The sequence below is a fragment of the Apodemus sylvaticus genome, chromosome 10, assembly GCF_947179515.1.
Source record: "Apodemus sylvaticus chromosome 10, mApoSyl1.1, whole genome shotgun sequence".
Classification (NCBI taxonomy): Eukaryota; Metazoa; Chordata; class Mammalia; order Rodentia; family Muridae; genus Apodemus; species Apodemus sylvaticus.
In genome coordinates, this window is record NC_067481.1 from 95132241 (window position 1) to 95145932 (window position 13692).

Consider the following 13692-nt stretch of genomic DNA (forward strand, 5'->3'; position numbering starts at 1 on the left):
AGTGGTCTAAAAATCAGCATTATCTAACTTTATCATTTCAAAGGCAGAATGAGTAGGAGTCTTTTTGTCTTTTGTACTTCTCTCTGAGACACAACTGATAGTTTGGGGCTAGTTACAGTAAAAACAAACTTCATTTTGGTTCTCAGCTCTCTTGCCTGCAGTTCATCCCAGGCAGTTTTCTCTAGGAAATCCACAGCCACTTTGGTCTCTCTCTTGCAGCCGTTACTCAGACTGTGCCAACAAGGACCTGCCTGTGAGAGCAAAGCTGGTATGGCTTTGCCCAGGCGCCTCAATAGGAGCGCCTCTTCCAGGAGGTCGGCCTTCTGCTTACTTGTCTTTAAATATAACACAAGTGCTGGTTGTGGCAAAAAGTAAGGCGTAAACAGGAAATTAAAGGCATCCAGCCTCGTACCATCTGCTGCATGTTTGTATAAACTTCCTGTAGTGTGCCGTTTGTTTATGCTTTCATTCTTCCGTGTTAGCATATATAATTAGGGAAATCTGTCGCTCTCACTTCACAACTTACTGTGCGTGTTCACTGTGATTGACAATTGTACTACTCAGAACTTTTGGTCTTTTGTTGTTTCCGACATCCGATGGAATCCTGAGTGTCACACATTGTGTGCTGTGCACTCAGCCCCACTCCTTGTCTCTGGACATTTTTTCCCTCTCCCCTTCTACCCTCCTATTTCTGTTGTGCCAGGATTAGAATCCAGGCCACATGTATTCAAGGCTACCCGTGTGCCACTGAATTCTATCTGTCCCCACCATACTCCCTGCCTCAGGAACAAAAAAACCCTTCCTTGCTAGGATCAGCCTCTGAGGGTGGTCTTTGGCACGCTGTTGAATAAGCCAGGATGTGGAACTAGGGTGCTCCACAGTGCAATGCTATGGTGGTACTGTCGCCTCCGAAGCTCGGCCTCCTTCCCTTGGCAACAGATGAGAACTTGCTTCCCTGTGTCCAGACAACAGGTTCATCCTAGAGATGTGTTTGTTTAGGGAGGCAGTTAGGACTTTGTTATTATTGTTGGTTGAGTTTTGTCTTAGTTACTTGGTTATTGTTCTATTTTTGTGACGAGACACCAAGACAAGGCAACTTCTTATAAAAGAACACATTTAATTGGGAGCTTGTGTACAGTTTCAGAGGCTTAGTCCATTATCATCATGGCCGGGAGCATGGTGCTATGCAAGTAGGCATGGTGCTGGAGAAGGAGCTGGGAGCTTGATGTTCCTGATCTGCAGCAGAAGGCAAAGAAAGCCGGACAGACAGATACTGGGCCTGGCGTAGACTTTGGAAAACTCAGAGCTTACCCCCAGCAACTCTGCGCCTCTAACGAGGACACACTTCTTTTTTTTTTTTTCCTTTGGATTTGGTTTTTTCGAGACAGGGTTTCTCTGTATAGCCCTGGCTGTCCTGGAACTCACTCTGTAGACCAGGCTGGCCTCAAACTCAGAAATCCTCCTGCCTCTGCCTCCCAGAGTGCTGGGATTACAGGCGTGTGCCACCACAGCCTGGCGAGGACACACTTCTTAATCCTTTCCAGTCAGTTCATCCACTGCAATCATATGCAAACGTGAGCCTCTGGGGACTGTGTTCGTTTACACAGTCACAGCTTTTGATGCACGGTCCTACTTTGTAGCTCAGGCTGGCCTAGACCTGGCTATCTGGACCCTCAAGTGGCCTTGAGTGTGCAGCAGTCCCCTTGTTTCAGTCTCCTGAGTGATAGGATTATATATGTAGACCTCCTTCTCTGCCATGTCTAGTTATTATAAATATTAGACTTTTTTTACCCACCAGCCTGAATCCTTGAGGTCAGGCAAACTCCAGTTTGGCTCCTCTCCATGGTAACTGGCCTCGAGGTTGGTATGGGGCCCCTCCAAGATAGAGAAGTTCCTCCTCAACCGTTGCCCTGCTTGTGCCAGGCCTGCTACCTGCCTGTGGGTAAGGGTACCTTTGTCTCTGTAGGACCTGGGACTGGCCTGAGCTTTTAAAATAGCAATTCTGCTTCTCTCCTCCTGTTCTGATCTTCCCCCTTCTCTTCCTCTGTTTCTGTCCTCCGTGTCTGAGAACCTGTGGAAGAGGAGGGGTAATTTGATGGGTAGACTCTGATTGCTGAATCTCATTCAAAGTTGGCTCAGAACAAGAGGCAGTGTGCTCAACATTGCCCCTGCTGGAAAGTCCAGGATAGTGGTCCTGCTGGGATGTGTGAGGCAGATGGAGATAGCCCAAAGCTGAGCTCCCAGTAATTGGTCTCTGAGGGATGTGGCAGGAAAGGCCCCGTAGCAAATCCTGCTTAGCTGACCCGAGGAGCTCTGACTACTGCTCTGTGAGTGACTGACATCCTGCTGTACAAGTTTGGAGTTGGAAAACTCAGAGCTGCCTCCATTCAGCCCCAGGTGCCCCCAGGGCGGAGTTGGCTGCTGACTGACTTCCAGCTTGCCTCTCTAGTGAGGTCTGTGGTTTCTTCACACCCCTCCTCCGACCAAAGCTTTGACCTGTGTGTATAGGCTTAGCCTGTGTGACTTTTGAATGATTTCAGAGCAATGCCTGTGATTGGCCTGGATTTAAAAAAAATTGTTAAAAAGTCATTTCTGCCCCAGCCTTAGGGGGTGGATAGGATGGCATATGTGGGCTGGGCCAATTCGACTCACAGAAGGTCCCTTCCTGCTGCTCTCCTGTTGGGTGGCAGATGCATCCCCCCCCCCTTCAGTTCATGGCCATACTAATGATCTATAAAGTTTTCTGGGCCATATTCCTAGCCCTGCCTAGGAATTGTGACCACTCCCATCCAGTAAGTTTCTCTTGGGAGTGGGCCCAAGCATGCCTGTGGATAACCTCCTTCCATCTAACTCGCAGGGGATCCTTCTGGTATACGACATCACCAACCGTTGGTCCTTTGATGGCATTGACCGGTGGATCAAGGAGATCGATGAGGTAAGAATGGGTTTGTGCCTCTCCGGAAGAGACTGTGGGACCAAGCTGTGACTGGGGCGTGCTTGGGAGTGCTGCCTCTGTCGTCCTTCCTGACCCTGGGAGTGTTGTTCAGCAATAAACTAGACTCTGCAGTTTACCAGGTCCCATTCAGACCTGCCTGTACTCACTACCATTGCAGAGTGCAGACTCTAGGAGCCCTGCATATGCCCGAGTGGTGGGGGTGGCATGTGGTTATGCCTCCCTCCGCTAAGTTCTGGACCCCTCCTAAGCATGCACCCGGTGTTCCCCGGATCCTGGTTGGGAACCGGCTGCACCTGGCCTTCAAGCGGCAAGTCCCTACGGAGCAGGCCAGAGCCTACGCAGAGAAGAACTGTATGACCTTCTTTGAAGTCAGCCCCCTGTGCAACTTCAACGTCATTGAGTCCTTCACTGAGCTGTCCCGGATCGTGCTCATGCGGCATGGCATGGAGAAGATCTGGAGGCCCAATCGAGGTGGGACTGAGGCTTCGTTCCAATGGGAGGCTAGCTAGTAGAGTGATGGGGGCGTGAGGGTGGAACTGCAGGCACTGACAGTGGAGTCAGGGTCTAGGTGGCCTCTTGAGAGCTGCAGTTACCTGGGTTGCCTGCTCAGACCCTCAGGAGGCGATCTCTTTCCTGGCCATGCTTTGAGGGTGGACCTCTGCATGCGCGCCTTGGCTGCGAGTGGTCAGTGGCAGCCTGTGCAGCTCAGCAGTGTCTGGGCCATTGTCCACGCCGAGCACTTGGTCAGAAGCTCCTGATGATGGCTTTACTCGGGCTACTTTCTAATAGGGCTCACTGCTTGGCACAGAGATGATCAGTTTCACCCTATGAAGTCTCAGAGGAGAGCAGGGTAACTAAGTCCCTCTCTTGGGCCAAAAAGCTGAGTTAACCTCCAACCAGAGCTATAGTAAAGGCTGCATTCCGAAGTCAGTCTGCCTCCTCACTCACCCCCAGGCTCACAGAGCGGCTGGGTAGGCGAGCTTCTCCCAGCAGCAATTTGAGGTATGCTCTGCTCTTAAGGCAGGAGGTAGGCGCCACCTAGTGGTCAAAGAGTTGTGCAGCCAGGAGCCCTGAGCTGGTGAGATGCAGCAGCCAGGTTTTATAGGTAGTCTGAGAACCACGTAACTCCCCTAACAAAACCTATCTGTTCCCTCCTCCATCTTGCCTTCCCCTCACAGTTTTCAGCCTGCAGGACCTCTGCTGCCGTGCCATTGTCTCCTGTACCCCTGTGCACCTCATCGACAAGCTCCCACTACCTGTCACCATCAAGAGCCACCTCAAGTCCTTTTCCATGGCCAACGGCATGAACGCTGTCATGATGCACGGCCGCTCCTACTCCCTGGCAAGTGGGGCCGGGGGCAGTGGCAGCAAGGGCAACAGCCTTAAGAGGTCCAAGTCCATCCGTCCCCCTCAGAGCCCACCTCAGAACTGCTCTCGGAGCAACTGCAAGATCTCCTAGCAGGACCTGTGGGTTCTGCCTGTTCAGACTTGGGGCTTACGCTGGAGTACTCCTGGCCAGGCGCTAGGCCCTGCTGCGTGCAGGAAGACTTGGCTACATAACCCTGCCTGGGCTTCTCCAGGCTTTCCTCCACATCTGAGCTAGTGGAGGGAGGGGCATGCAGGAGAGAACATGCTCCACAGACCAGGCAGCAGGGCTGCTGGTGCTATGGGGACCAGGTGTGAACCAGTCCTGGACTCCAGGCTGGAAGTGAGCCGGGCTCCCCTTATTTATATGGAGAACATTTTACCTGTTTTGTACATTTTTAAAGGGCTGTCAGGGAAGCCTGGATGCCCCTTATAGCCACCTCAGCCATTGGGGAAGCTCAGGATGTCAGGGAAGGAGGGATGAAGCAGCGATGGAGGGTTTCAGTGTTGAAGCCAGATGATCTTTGGATTTATAAATACCCTGCCTGGGTGTTGCTCAGAGGCCAGTGGGGAACAGATGGGGCCAAGGTGTATTTCAGATGCTTCTAGCCGCAGGCTTGGCTCCAGCTTCCATATCTGACAAAGGTGATCAGTATGCTGGGCATAGGCAAGGGTTCAGCTCTTGAGACCTCCTAGGAGAGACCTGGTGCACCTGGGAAAACCCTCCTTGTCCTCCCATTGTGCCCTGGCACTTTCAGGACGTTTACTGTACACATCTTCAGGCTGAGGCTACAGAGCTTTCCGCAGGCTTAGTGCTTGATGGCCTCTGTTATTTGGGCTTGGGGCGCAGGGCCTAGGACCCCAGCGTGTAGCAGCTTGTACTCAACCTCAGCTGCTCCTTGCCTGTTGTGGCCCTTCTGCCTTTAAGTTCATGTCACTAGAATCTCTTTGACCTGTTTCTTAGTGACACTCTCTGGAACAGCAGCCTCAACCTTAGGGGTGAACACCAAGCCCCTCCTTAGGGACTCACTGGCCCAAGCAACTTCTGAAGCCATGGACTAGTCCTCCACAATGCTCCTCCTGTCCCCGTCTGCTCTGGTCAGCCTTTTCCCCTGTGGGGATGTTGTCCCCAGTGGATGGCCTATGTGACTGCTCCCCTGTCCTTGCCTGGTGACACAGCCCTCAGGCACGCTGGTGCTTAACTCTACCTCCTGCCCTCAGGGCCCTGATAACAGGAGCCATGACCCCTTACTGGGGACCTCTTAGTGCATATTTCCTAAGACCATCTTTGCCATGGATGTTACTAGGGCACTGGTAGACACTGCGCCGGCCTGCTGTTCTGGGAGACTGGGTTCATGCCTGTAGGGAGGGACAGGGCTATGGTTGTGGGAACTGCCTGATGAGCAGCAGCCCCTGGGACCCTGGCCCAGAGGCTGGATACAATCAAGCATCACCTTTCCCCACCAGTCCTGTTGCTGTTGACAGAGACCTTTTCTCTGGAATCGCCAATAGAATGGTATAGACTTTGAGGACCTGGATTGGCCTGCGTGCACACCGTCAACACTACACTTGCTGCTGTGGACACCACCATTCCTGGTTCTTTGTTCTTACTTCTTTGTACAGTAAATGTACTTCAGCAGTGAGCTCATGTCTTTCTTTGTGAATATCAGTCTGGTTTCATTTGACTGTGGTTTCTTGGGGGTGGGAAGTGTGCTCTACCACAGGAGCCAGCATGGCTCTGTGCCTGGCAGAAGGGTCCCAGGCTTTGTTAACTGTCCCTGCAGCTGACCTTGCTGACCTGCAGCTATCCATCGACTGGGTTCACATTCCTAGCCACAAAGTAGCCAGGCCTGCTTACAACAGCGCAGTTTCCTGAGGTCTGATCTTGGCCTGGCTAGCATCAGGCAGCCTAACTATTCACAGAGCCTTTACTCATAGCCCAGGGCACATAGCTTACCACAGCATCAAGGACATCTGCGAATGGGACCCGGAATTGGTACCTTTAGCAGGAAAGCATCTAGCAGGTTATGGACTCTGCAGGCCACACACGGCCAGGCTTCTGTCTCATACACTGGAAGGCCAAGCTGAGCGGAGGACAGCTCACTTTAAATGTGGCCTCCGGCTCAGATGTCACCTGCACTTCTCCTTGCCTGCATCCTGGGCCTGTGACCTGGCAATCCCTGCCCCCTCAACACCAGGAGCTGGCTCACCCACAGTTCTTTTGTAAGACAGCAGACACTGGCGCCTGGTAGCCATCTCTTGATCTCCTGACCAGACCAGGCTCTTATTACCCTGCCTCCTGGGTCAGGAGGTCAGACAGAGGGTCACACAGACTTTTTCCTTCCTGTCTCTGAGAAAACTACTCCCTGGGGACCTCTGGAGCCACAGAAAGGGTTTGCAAAGGCAGATTCCAGGCAGGGCCTTTGTCTTGCCACCAGCTTTGATCTCCCTGCCCTCCCCCACAGTAGTGGAGCCTCTAGTTGAGTTAAAGAATGGATGCTGGCCTTCATGGTGGGATGTCGGGGCAAAGCTTGAAGGTACTTGGATCCCTGTGCAACATCTAGGATGCTTGCTCTTCGAAAGATGCACTTGGTCATCCCCTGAGATTCCCTTCCATCTAGCCCTGTGTGTGGTCAGCTGGGTGGCTTCTCTGCTCGTTTGCACTGTGTGCCACAGTCACTGATATGAGACTATCTGTGGCCAGTGCACACAGACCATCTGCTTCCACCCAGATAAGATTGCCTTTAATCCTAGCACTTGGGAGACAGAGGCAGGTGGATTTCTGAGTTCGAGGCCAGCCTGGACTGCAGAGTGAGTTCCAGGATAGCCAGAGCTACACGGAGAAACCCTGTCTCAAAACAACAACAAAAAGAGATAGCTTTTTTACTTGTTTTGTTCCTGGCTTTGCTCATTTGAAGGAGCGGAGTGGCATAGACCTAGCTAGAAGCCAGGAGCCCAGTTGTAGAGAAACAGGGATGTCTGGGAGGATGAAGCCTGCCAAGCTGTGCCCTCAGCTGGTGAGGTGCCAAGACCTAACAGGGTTTTTTTGTTGTTTTGTTTTGTTGAGACAGTATGTTCAACAGGCCTGGAATTTGCTGTGTAGCTCTGGGCTGGCCTCAATCTGGATCCTTCCGTGTCCCACCTACCCAGTGCTGGGATTACAAGTGTATACCACAGATGCTAAGCACCCTAGCAGGCTTTTTTATTCTATGCCAAGGCCTTTTGGCAAGTGTGACCCTTGAAGGGGCCGGAAGAGAACAGAATCTCTACCTCGCCAGTGGAAGATGTGCTTTACCTGTGGTTATGACAGGTGCGGCCCTTGGCTGAAAATCTAGGCTAATAGCTGAGGCTGGCCTGAGTCCCTGCCCACCCTCACTGAATGAGAGACGGAGGAGCTGAGGACAAAAGCTGAGATTTACCAGCCCTGCCCCTCCTCCCTGAACAGGGGGTGGGAGGGCCTTTAAGGAGCCTTTGATCCCTGTCAGGCTCCAGTGTGTGGAGGGAGGGGCTCAGGTTACAGCACCCCCTTCCCTGATTTAGCTGACCCTTCTCCGCCCCTTGGTGACCCTCTCGGTCAGTTGCTCTGAGCTTCAGGGCCTCTGGCCCCTCCCCAGCCCTTCCTCTTCTATTCCCAGTCCTATGCTGACCAGAGCCTGGGAACCACCCACAGTGGTTGGAAGAGGGCCAGCCAGTATTTTGTGGACAGGTTCTGAGAGGCTCCAGAATAACTATTCAGGGTTCCAGAGAGGAGCATCATCTGTGAGCTCCAGCCTTGCGGGGTCCAAGAGTGCCAGGAGAGGGTCCTGTGAGGTAGGATAGTGATCCTGGGCCCAGGACCCTCTAGGGTGGATGCCCATAGGGAGTCTGAGCTGGTGGCCACACACTCCCACCCTCTGGCCCCGTGGTCCCCATGCCTGCCCCACAGCCACCCCTGCCTCTGCTCTTTGTCTTCGTGTTCATCCATCTGACCTCGGAGACCAACCTGCTGCCAGAGCCTGGGAGCCACCCAGGCATGTGCCCCAACCAGCTCAGCCCACACCTGTGGGTCGACGCCCAGAGCACCTGTGAGCGTGAGTGTGCGAAGGACCAGGTGAGCACTGGCGTCCCGTGGGATCCTGGGTCCCCCCACCCTAGCTCTTTCCTCAGCGGGGGGAGTGGACCCCAACTCTGCCAGTCTGCTTCCTCCAGGGCCCCCTGGATTGGTGGCCATGACCTGTACACAGGGCTCAGAGGATACCCCTACCTTTTTGCCCTCTGAAGAACAAGAACATCTCCAGTTCCTGGACTGACTTCATCCTCATCAATCCCGTCTCTCACCTGCCTGAGCACACCACTTTTTTCCTTAAGTCTTGTGGGCCCAGGCTTCTGACCTACCCTGCAAATGGTACCACCTTCCCAGCCCTGCCTGTCTGTAGTCCTTCCCTCATCTCCCAGACTGGCAAGTGGACAGAGGGCCAAGGCGCCGTGCCCTGTGATGGGAGCTGCCTGCAGTGTTCCACCTGCTCAGTGGGGACGCTGACGAGGCCTGCTCAGGGCTCTCGAGGATTCAGTGGGGTGGAATGAGGTGACAGAAAGCACAGCCACACTTTCCCATAGGGGAGGGAGCATTGAGAGAGGCAGGGTAGTGTGCATGGGCAAGGCTGGGCAGGGGCAGGGCTCCACTAAACTGTCCCTGTCCCTCAGGACTGTGCCGCATCCGAGAAGTGCTGCACCAATGTGTGTGGCCTGCAGAGCTGCGTGGCTGCCCGCTTCCCCAGCGGTGGCCCCGCTGCACCTGAGACAGCAGCCTCCTGTGAAGGCTTCCAGTGCCCACAGCAGGGTTCTGACTGTGACATCTGGGATGGACAGCCAGTCTGTCGCTGCCGTGACCGCTGTGAAAAAGAACCCAGCTTCACCTGTGCTTCCGACGGCCTTACCTATTACAACCGCTGCTATATGGACGCAGAAGCCTGCCTGCGGGGGCTCCACCTGCATGTTGTACCCTGTAAGCACATTCTCAGCTGGCCACCCAGCAGCCCAGGACCACCCGAGACCACCGCTCGCCCGACCCCTGGGGCTGCTCCCATGCCACCTGCCCTGTACAACAGCCCCTCACCACAGGCAGTGCATGTTGGAGGGACAGCCAGCCTCCACTGCGATGTTAGTGGCCGTCCACTACCTGCTGTGACCTGGGAGAAACAGAGCCATCAGCGGGAGAACCTCATCATGCGCCCTGACCAAATGTACGGCAACGTGGTTGTCACCAGTATTGGACAGCTGGTACTCTACAATGCCCAGCTGGAGGATGCAGGCCTGTACACCTGCACTGCACGAAACGCTGCGGGCCTGCTGCGGGCCGACTTTCCCCTTTCCGTTTTGCGGCGGGCAACTACTCAGGACAGGGACCCAGGCGTCCTGGCCCTGGAGGAGTGCCAGCCTGACACACAAGCCTGTGTTGGGCCACCTACTCCCCATCACGTCCTGTGGCGCTTTGACCCGCAGCGAGGCAGCTGCATGACATTCCCAGCCCTCAAATGTGATGGGGCTGCCCGGGGTTTTGAGACCTACGAGGCATGCCAGCAGGCCTGTGTCCGCGGCCCTGGGGATGTCTGTGCCCTGCCTGCAGTTCAGGGTCCCTGCCAGGGCTGGGAGCCGCGCTGGGCCTACAGCCCACTGCTGCAGCAGTGCCATCCCTTTGTGTACAGTGGCTGTGAAGGGAACAGCAACAACTTTGAGAGCCGGGAGAGCTGTGAGGATGCTTGCCCTGTACCTCGCACACCACCCTGTCGCGCCTGCCGCCTCAAGAGCAAGCTGGCTCTGAGCTTGTGCCGCAGTGACTTTGCCATTGTGGGTAGACTCACAGAAGTCCTGGAGGAGCCCGAGGCTTCAGGCGGCATTGCCCGAGTGGCCCTGGATGATGTGCTAAAGGATGACAAGATGGGCCTCAAGTTCTTGGGCACCAAATACCTGGAGGTGACACTGAGTGGCATGGACTGGGCCTGCCCATGCCCCAATGTGACAGCCGGCGATGGGCCACTGGTCATCATGGGTGAGGTTCGTGAAGGTGTGGCTGTGTTGGACGCCAACAGCTACGTCCGTGCTGCCAGCGAGAAGCGAGTCAAGAAGATTGTAGAACTGCTTGAGAAGAAGGCTTGTGAACTGCTCAACCGCTTCCAAGACTAGCTTTATGCATAATCCCCATTCCTGCCCTCCTTCCTGCTGAATAAATGTCTTTGACTATGGGATTTATAGCCTCTGGGGCCCTTCTAGCTGCAGCGCCTCCCTCCCCCTCCCTCCCCTCTCCTCCCCCTCCCCCATTAGCACTATCTATTCAGTTGGAACCCTGTGAGTAGATAGAGCCCCAGATCCTACTTGAGGTCACCAAGTAGCACCAAGCCACTCTTGGGAGCCCGCATACAGACACAGGAGCTTCTCTCCACAGACACGGGAGAAAGGCAGCTCGGTCCCTTCAGCTATGCCCGCTCCAAGCCTTAATTTTCTCCCAGAACAATCCCCTTCTGCCCTTTCCCAGGCATTCCCAGCAAGCAATGTGGTATAGACACTCCACAGTGGGCTAGAAAGGCTTTATTTTAAGGCCCACTGGGACCAGGTTCTCTACAGCCCAGTGGCTAGGAGGGGCTAATTTATGCCAAGGACTGACCCAGCGAGGGAGGGGCTGAGGTCTAGCTTATACCATGACAACTTCTGACAGAGATGCTATTCTTTCCGGAAAATCAGGCACTTGTTGTTGGCTGGCATGTCCACCTGGAAAAATGCTTTGCTGGAGTGACTCTTAAATCACAGGGAAACCTCCCACTCCACACTGCCCTGCCTACCATCCTTTCCAGGACCAAGCCACTGGCCTGTCCTAGTTCCTCCAGAAGGGCCGTGTCACGAAGCCCCCACTCTGGGTTCCTACAGTTGGGAAGGGAGGTAGAGGGCCCTTGCAGAGCTGAGGGTATTATCCAGCATACCCTCTCTCTGAGCCAAGCCACCTCCTTCCTACCCAGGTCTTACCTGCATCTGAGGGTCAGGTCAAAGTCCACGTTGCTCTGGGGAGAGATCTTCCCATTGACGGCATAGGGCTGTAGGAACAAGACACAGCTCATAGGCCCATGGTCAGTCGTTAGCACAGGGCTGGTTTGCAGGATAGGATGGAGTTCTTTCCATGCAGTATGGGAAAGAGTAACATTTTTCTGCACTCAAGAAGGAAAGGGCGCCAGGCAGTGGTGCTGCATGTCTTTAACCCCAGCACTTGGGAGGCAGAGGCAGGCAGATTTCTGAGTTCGAGGCCAGCCTGGTCTATAGAGTGAGTACCAGGACAGCCAGGACTACACAGAGAAACTGTGGGGCGGGGGAGTGGGGGGGTGGGGGGTGGAGGAAGAGGAGGAAAAGGGCTTAGGTGTTCCCCACTCTGGGCTTCAAGAGTGGGGAGACACCTAGGGCTGCTAGGGGCATCTTAAGGTAGGGTCACTCACTCCATAGGTGATCAGCACTGCCTTGGTTTTGAGCAGGTGTCCTGCTGCTCTGAAGAGCCCCTGGAGGGGAAGGCAGGTAGGACATTATAAGCTAGGAGCCGGAGACTCATGCTACCCTCCTCGCAACGTGAAAGCTGGGCTCCACAGTGGTCCCCACCTCGGTGCAGTTCAGGGGGCTGATGTGGATCATATTGATGCAGAGCAACAGGTCTAGCGATCGCGGTGGGATCCCGCCCCATTGCTCCCACTCCCAGGTCACGTCCAGATACAGCGGAGCCTTCACATTGGACAACCCTTGGGCTTGGGTGGTGGCGGCAATGCTGTGGAGAGCAGCAGCGCGTGGGCAAGGGCTGACGAGGCCCCTCAGTGACTGGGGGACTAAGTCCTGAGGGGCAGCAAGTGGGTAGCTTTGTCGACCCTGCAGCCCGTTGCTTCCACTGCCTCAGTTTGGCACCCGGACACTAGGCCTGCCCTCTTTTCCGGTCTGCCAGCCCCGCCGCCCACTCAGCCATAAGCGGCCGCTAGGGGAAGACACCGCGCCGTCACACCTGTCCAGGCAGCGTTGGTCCACGTCCGACGGCTGCCACTCGGCGTTCGGGAAGGCCTGAGCAAAGTGTGCGGCGTGCTGTCCGGAGCCCGAGGCTACCTCGAGCACGCGAACGCCGCGCTGGGCAGGATCCACATACTGGCGGAGCACGCACAGGATGGGTTCCTTGTTTCGCTCAGCAGCCGCAGCCACCAACATAGCAGCGGCGCTGCCCGCCCACCTAGGGGTGCGCGCGGGGCACCACGGGAGCTGTAGTCCCGCTCCTGCGCGGGGCACTACGGGAGTTGTGGTCGTAGCGGCCAGCCGCCTGCAGCAGTGCAACTGTCAGGAGGCCTCTCAACTCCTAAAAGGGTCCACTCCTGCGGCAGGCTGATTCCGGCTGCTGGGGTTTGACGGTGACTTCGGATAGGGAACAAGACTCGAGTAGAGGCTGTGGTTTCCTGAGGTCTTTCAGTTGTAGCACTTTGTTTTTTGCGTGTTTGTCACTTTGAACGTTCATTTGTTGCGCTTGCGCCTCACCTTTTTAGGAACCGTGTTCAGATTGCAAGGCATTCAGAAATGAATGAAACAGAAAAAAAAAAGAACCCAAAACGAACGTGCGCCGCCCGGGAATCGAACCCGGGTCGCAAGAATGGGAATCTTGCATGATACCACTACACCAGCGGCGCTGTTGAGCGATGTGGCGATCTGTGGGATATACGAATTGTGACGTAAGCATGCTACTCTAAGAATATTGCGCATGTGTCTTTTCTATTGCGCGCCAGTTCTCTGTTGACAAGGGTTTGCAGGACCCGATATCCTACCAGATCCCAAACTGTTCTTGGTGTCCTAGGGAAAAGAGAAAGTGTGGGTACCGCGAGATTTATAGACAGCCAGGATTTGGTTCTGCGCCATGGAAACCATAGCAGTCGCGATCGCTTGGAAGCCTGAGGTCGCGCTCAGGTCCTGACGTTCAACCGGCCAAGCCTTGTGGGCGTGGGCGGTGACCGAATGAACCTGATGCAGGACTCCCCAGGTCTGGGACACTTGGGGCTCAGAAGAACTTTGTGTGACGCTGAGACGGCTGGCAATAGCTCGAGGTCCACGGATAGAAAATAGGAGGCGGTCAGTGACTATTGAGATGAAATTCGAAGCGACAAGTGCACGGACAAGGTGCACTTCTCTGATTCTCACCTTGTGTGGGGCTTTGAAAGTGTCCATTTCTCACAGGGGCTGGATTTTAGAAAATGCCGGAGATGCTCACGCTTGATTGCCAACAGCTAGTTCCAGTTCTGCATGGGCTACTCTGCCCCAAACTACATCATGCGACTCAGGGTTAAGAAGCATGGCTCTTGCTTGGGGTTGTGATTGAGGTGTCTATTCCAGTC

At 54.8% G+C, this 13692-nt stretch overlaps 3 protein-coding genes and 1 non-coding gene across 7 annotated transcripts in view; 2 read left to right on the forward strand and 2 right to left on the reverse strand.

Moving 5' to 3' along the window:
• The window catches only part of Rab40c (RAB40C, member RAS oncogene family), a 35074-nt gene extending 29110 nt beyond the window's left edge, over positions 1–5964 (forward strand). For 2 of the 3 annotated variants that reach the window (XM_052194808.1, XM_052194807.1), the window contains exons 5-7: positions 2858–2935; positions 3205–3427; positions 4135–5964. In XM_052194808.1, the coding sequence (XP_052050768.1) occupies positions 2858–2935; positions 3205–3427; positions 4135–4415 (582 nt within the window). In that variant the 3' untranslated portion in view covers positions 4416–5964. The remainder of the gene's footprint in view (positions 1–2857; positions 2936–3204; positions 3428–4134) is intronic. The other variant, XM_052194809.1, reaches the window with a different exon arrangement.
• Positions 5965–8224: 2260 nt separating this feature from the next.
• Wfikkn1 (WAP, follistatin/kazal, immunoglobulin, kunitz and netrin domain containing 1) lies at positions 8225–10547 on the forward strand. Its single transcript, XM_052194813.1, has 2 exons — positions 8225–8411; positions 9005–10547. Exons 1-2 carry the CDS (start codon positions 8232–8234, stop codon positions 10481–10483), a joined length of 1659 nt encoding a protein of 552 aa, XP_052050773.1. The 5' UTR covers positions 8225–8231; the 3' UTR covers positions 10484–10547.
• A 322-nt stretch (positions 10548–10869) lies between these two features.
• Mettl26 (methyltransferase like 26) lies at positions 10870–12558 on the reverse strand. Of its 2 annotated transcripts, XM_052194810.1 has the most exons (6): positions 12327–12558; positions 11936–12098; positions 11779–11838; positions 11318–11385; positions 11137–11215; positions 10870–11065 (listed from the first exon to the last, which is right to left on the reverse strand). In XM_052194810.1, exons 1-6 carry the CDS (start codon positions 12521–12523, stop codon positions 11018–11020), a joined length of 615 nt encoding a protein of 204 aa, XP_052050770.1. In that variant the 5' UTR covers positions 12524–12558; the 3' UTR covers positions 10870–11017. The 2 variants fall into 2 exon arrangements, with proteins under 2 accessions (XP_052050770.1, XP_052050772.1); XM_052194812.1 differs by lacking the exon at positions 11137–11215.
• Positions 12559–12922: 364 nt separating this feature from the next.
• On the reverse strand, positions 12923–12993 carry Trnag-ccc (transfer RNA glycine (anticodon CCC)). Its single transcript has one exon. It is a non-coding gene; the product is annotated as a tRNA-Gly (tRNA).
• Positions 12994–13692: the final 699 nt, after the last annotated feature.

Coding starts and splice junctions, on each gene's coding strand:
- Mettl26 (XM_052194810.1), bottom strand. CDS start 12,523: ATGTTGGTGGCTGCGGCTGCTGAGCGAAACAAGGAACCCATCCTGTGC. Junction 11,839..11,935: donor GCCCCCTGAACTGCACCGAG/GTGGGGACCACT, acceptor CTTCCCCTCCAG/GGGCTCTTCAGAGCAGCAGG. Junction 11,066..11,136: donor GCTTGGTCCTGGAAAGGATG/GTAGGCAGGGCA, acceptor GCATTTTTCCAG/GTGGACATGCCAGCCAACAA.
- Wfikkn1 (XM_052194813.1), top strand. CDS start 8,232: ATGCCTGCCCCACAGCCACCCCTGCCTCTGCTCTTTGTCTTCGTGTTC. Junction 8,412..9,004: donor GTGAGTGTGCGAAGGACCAG/GTGAGCACTGGC, acceptor CCTGTCCCTCAG/GACTGTGCCGCATCCGAGAA.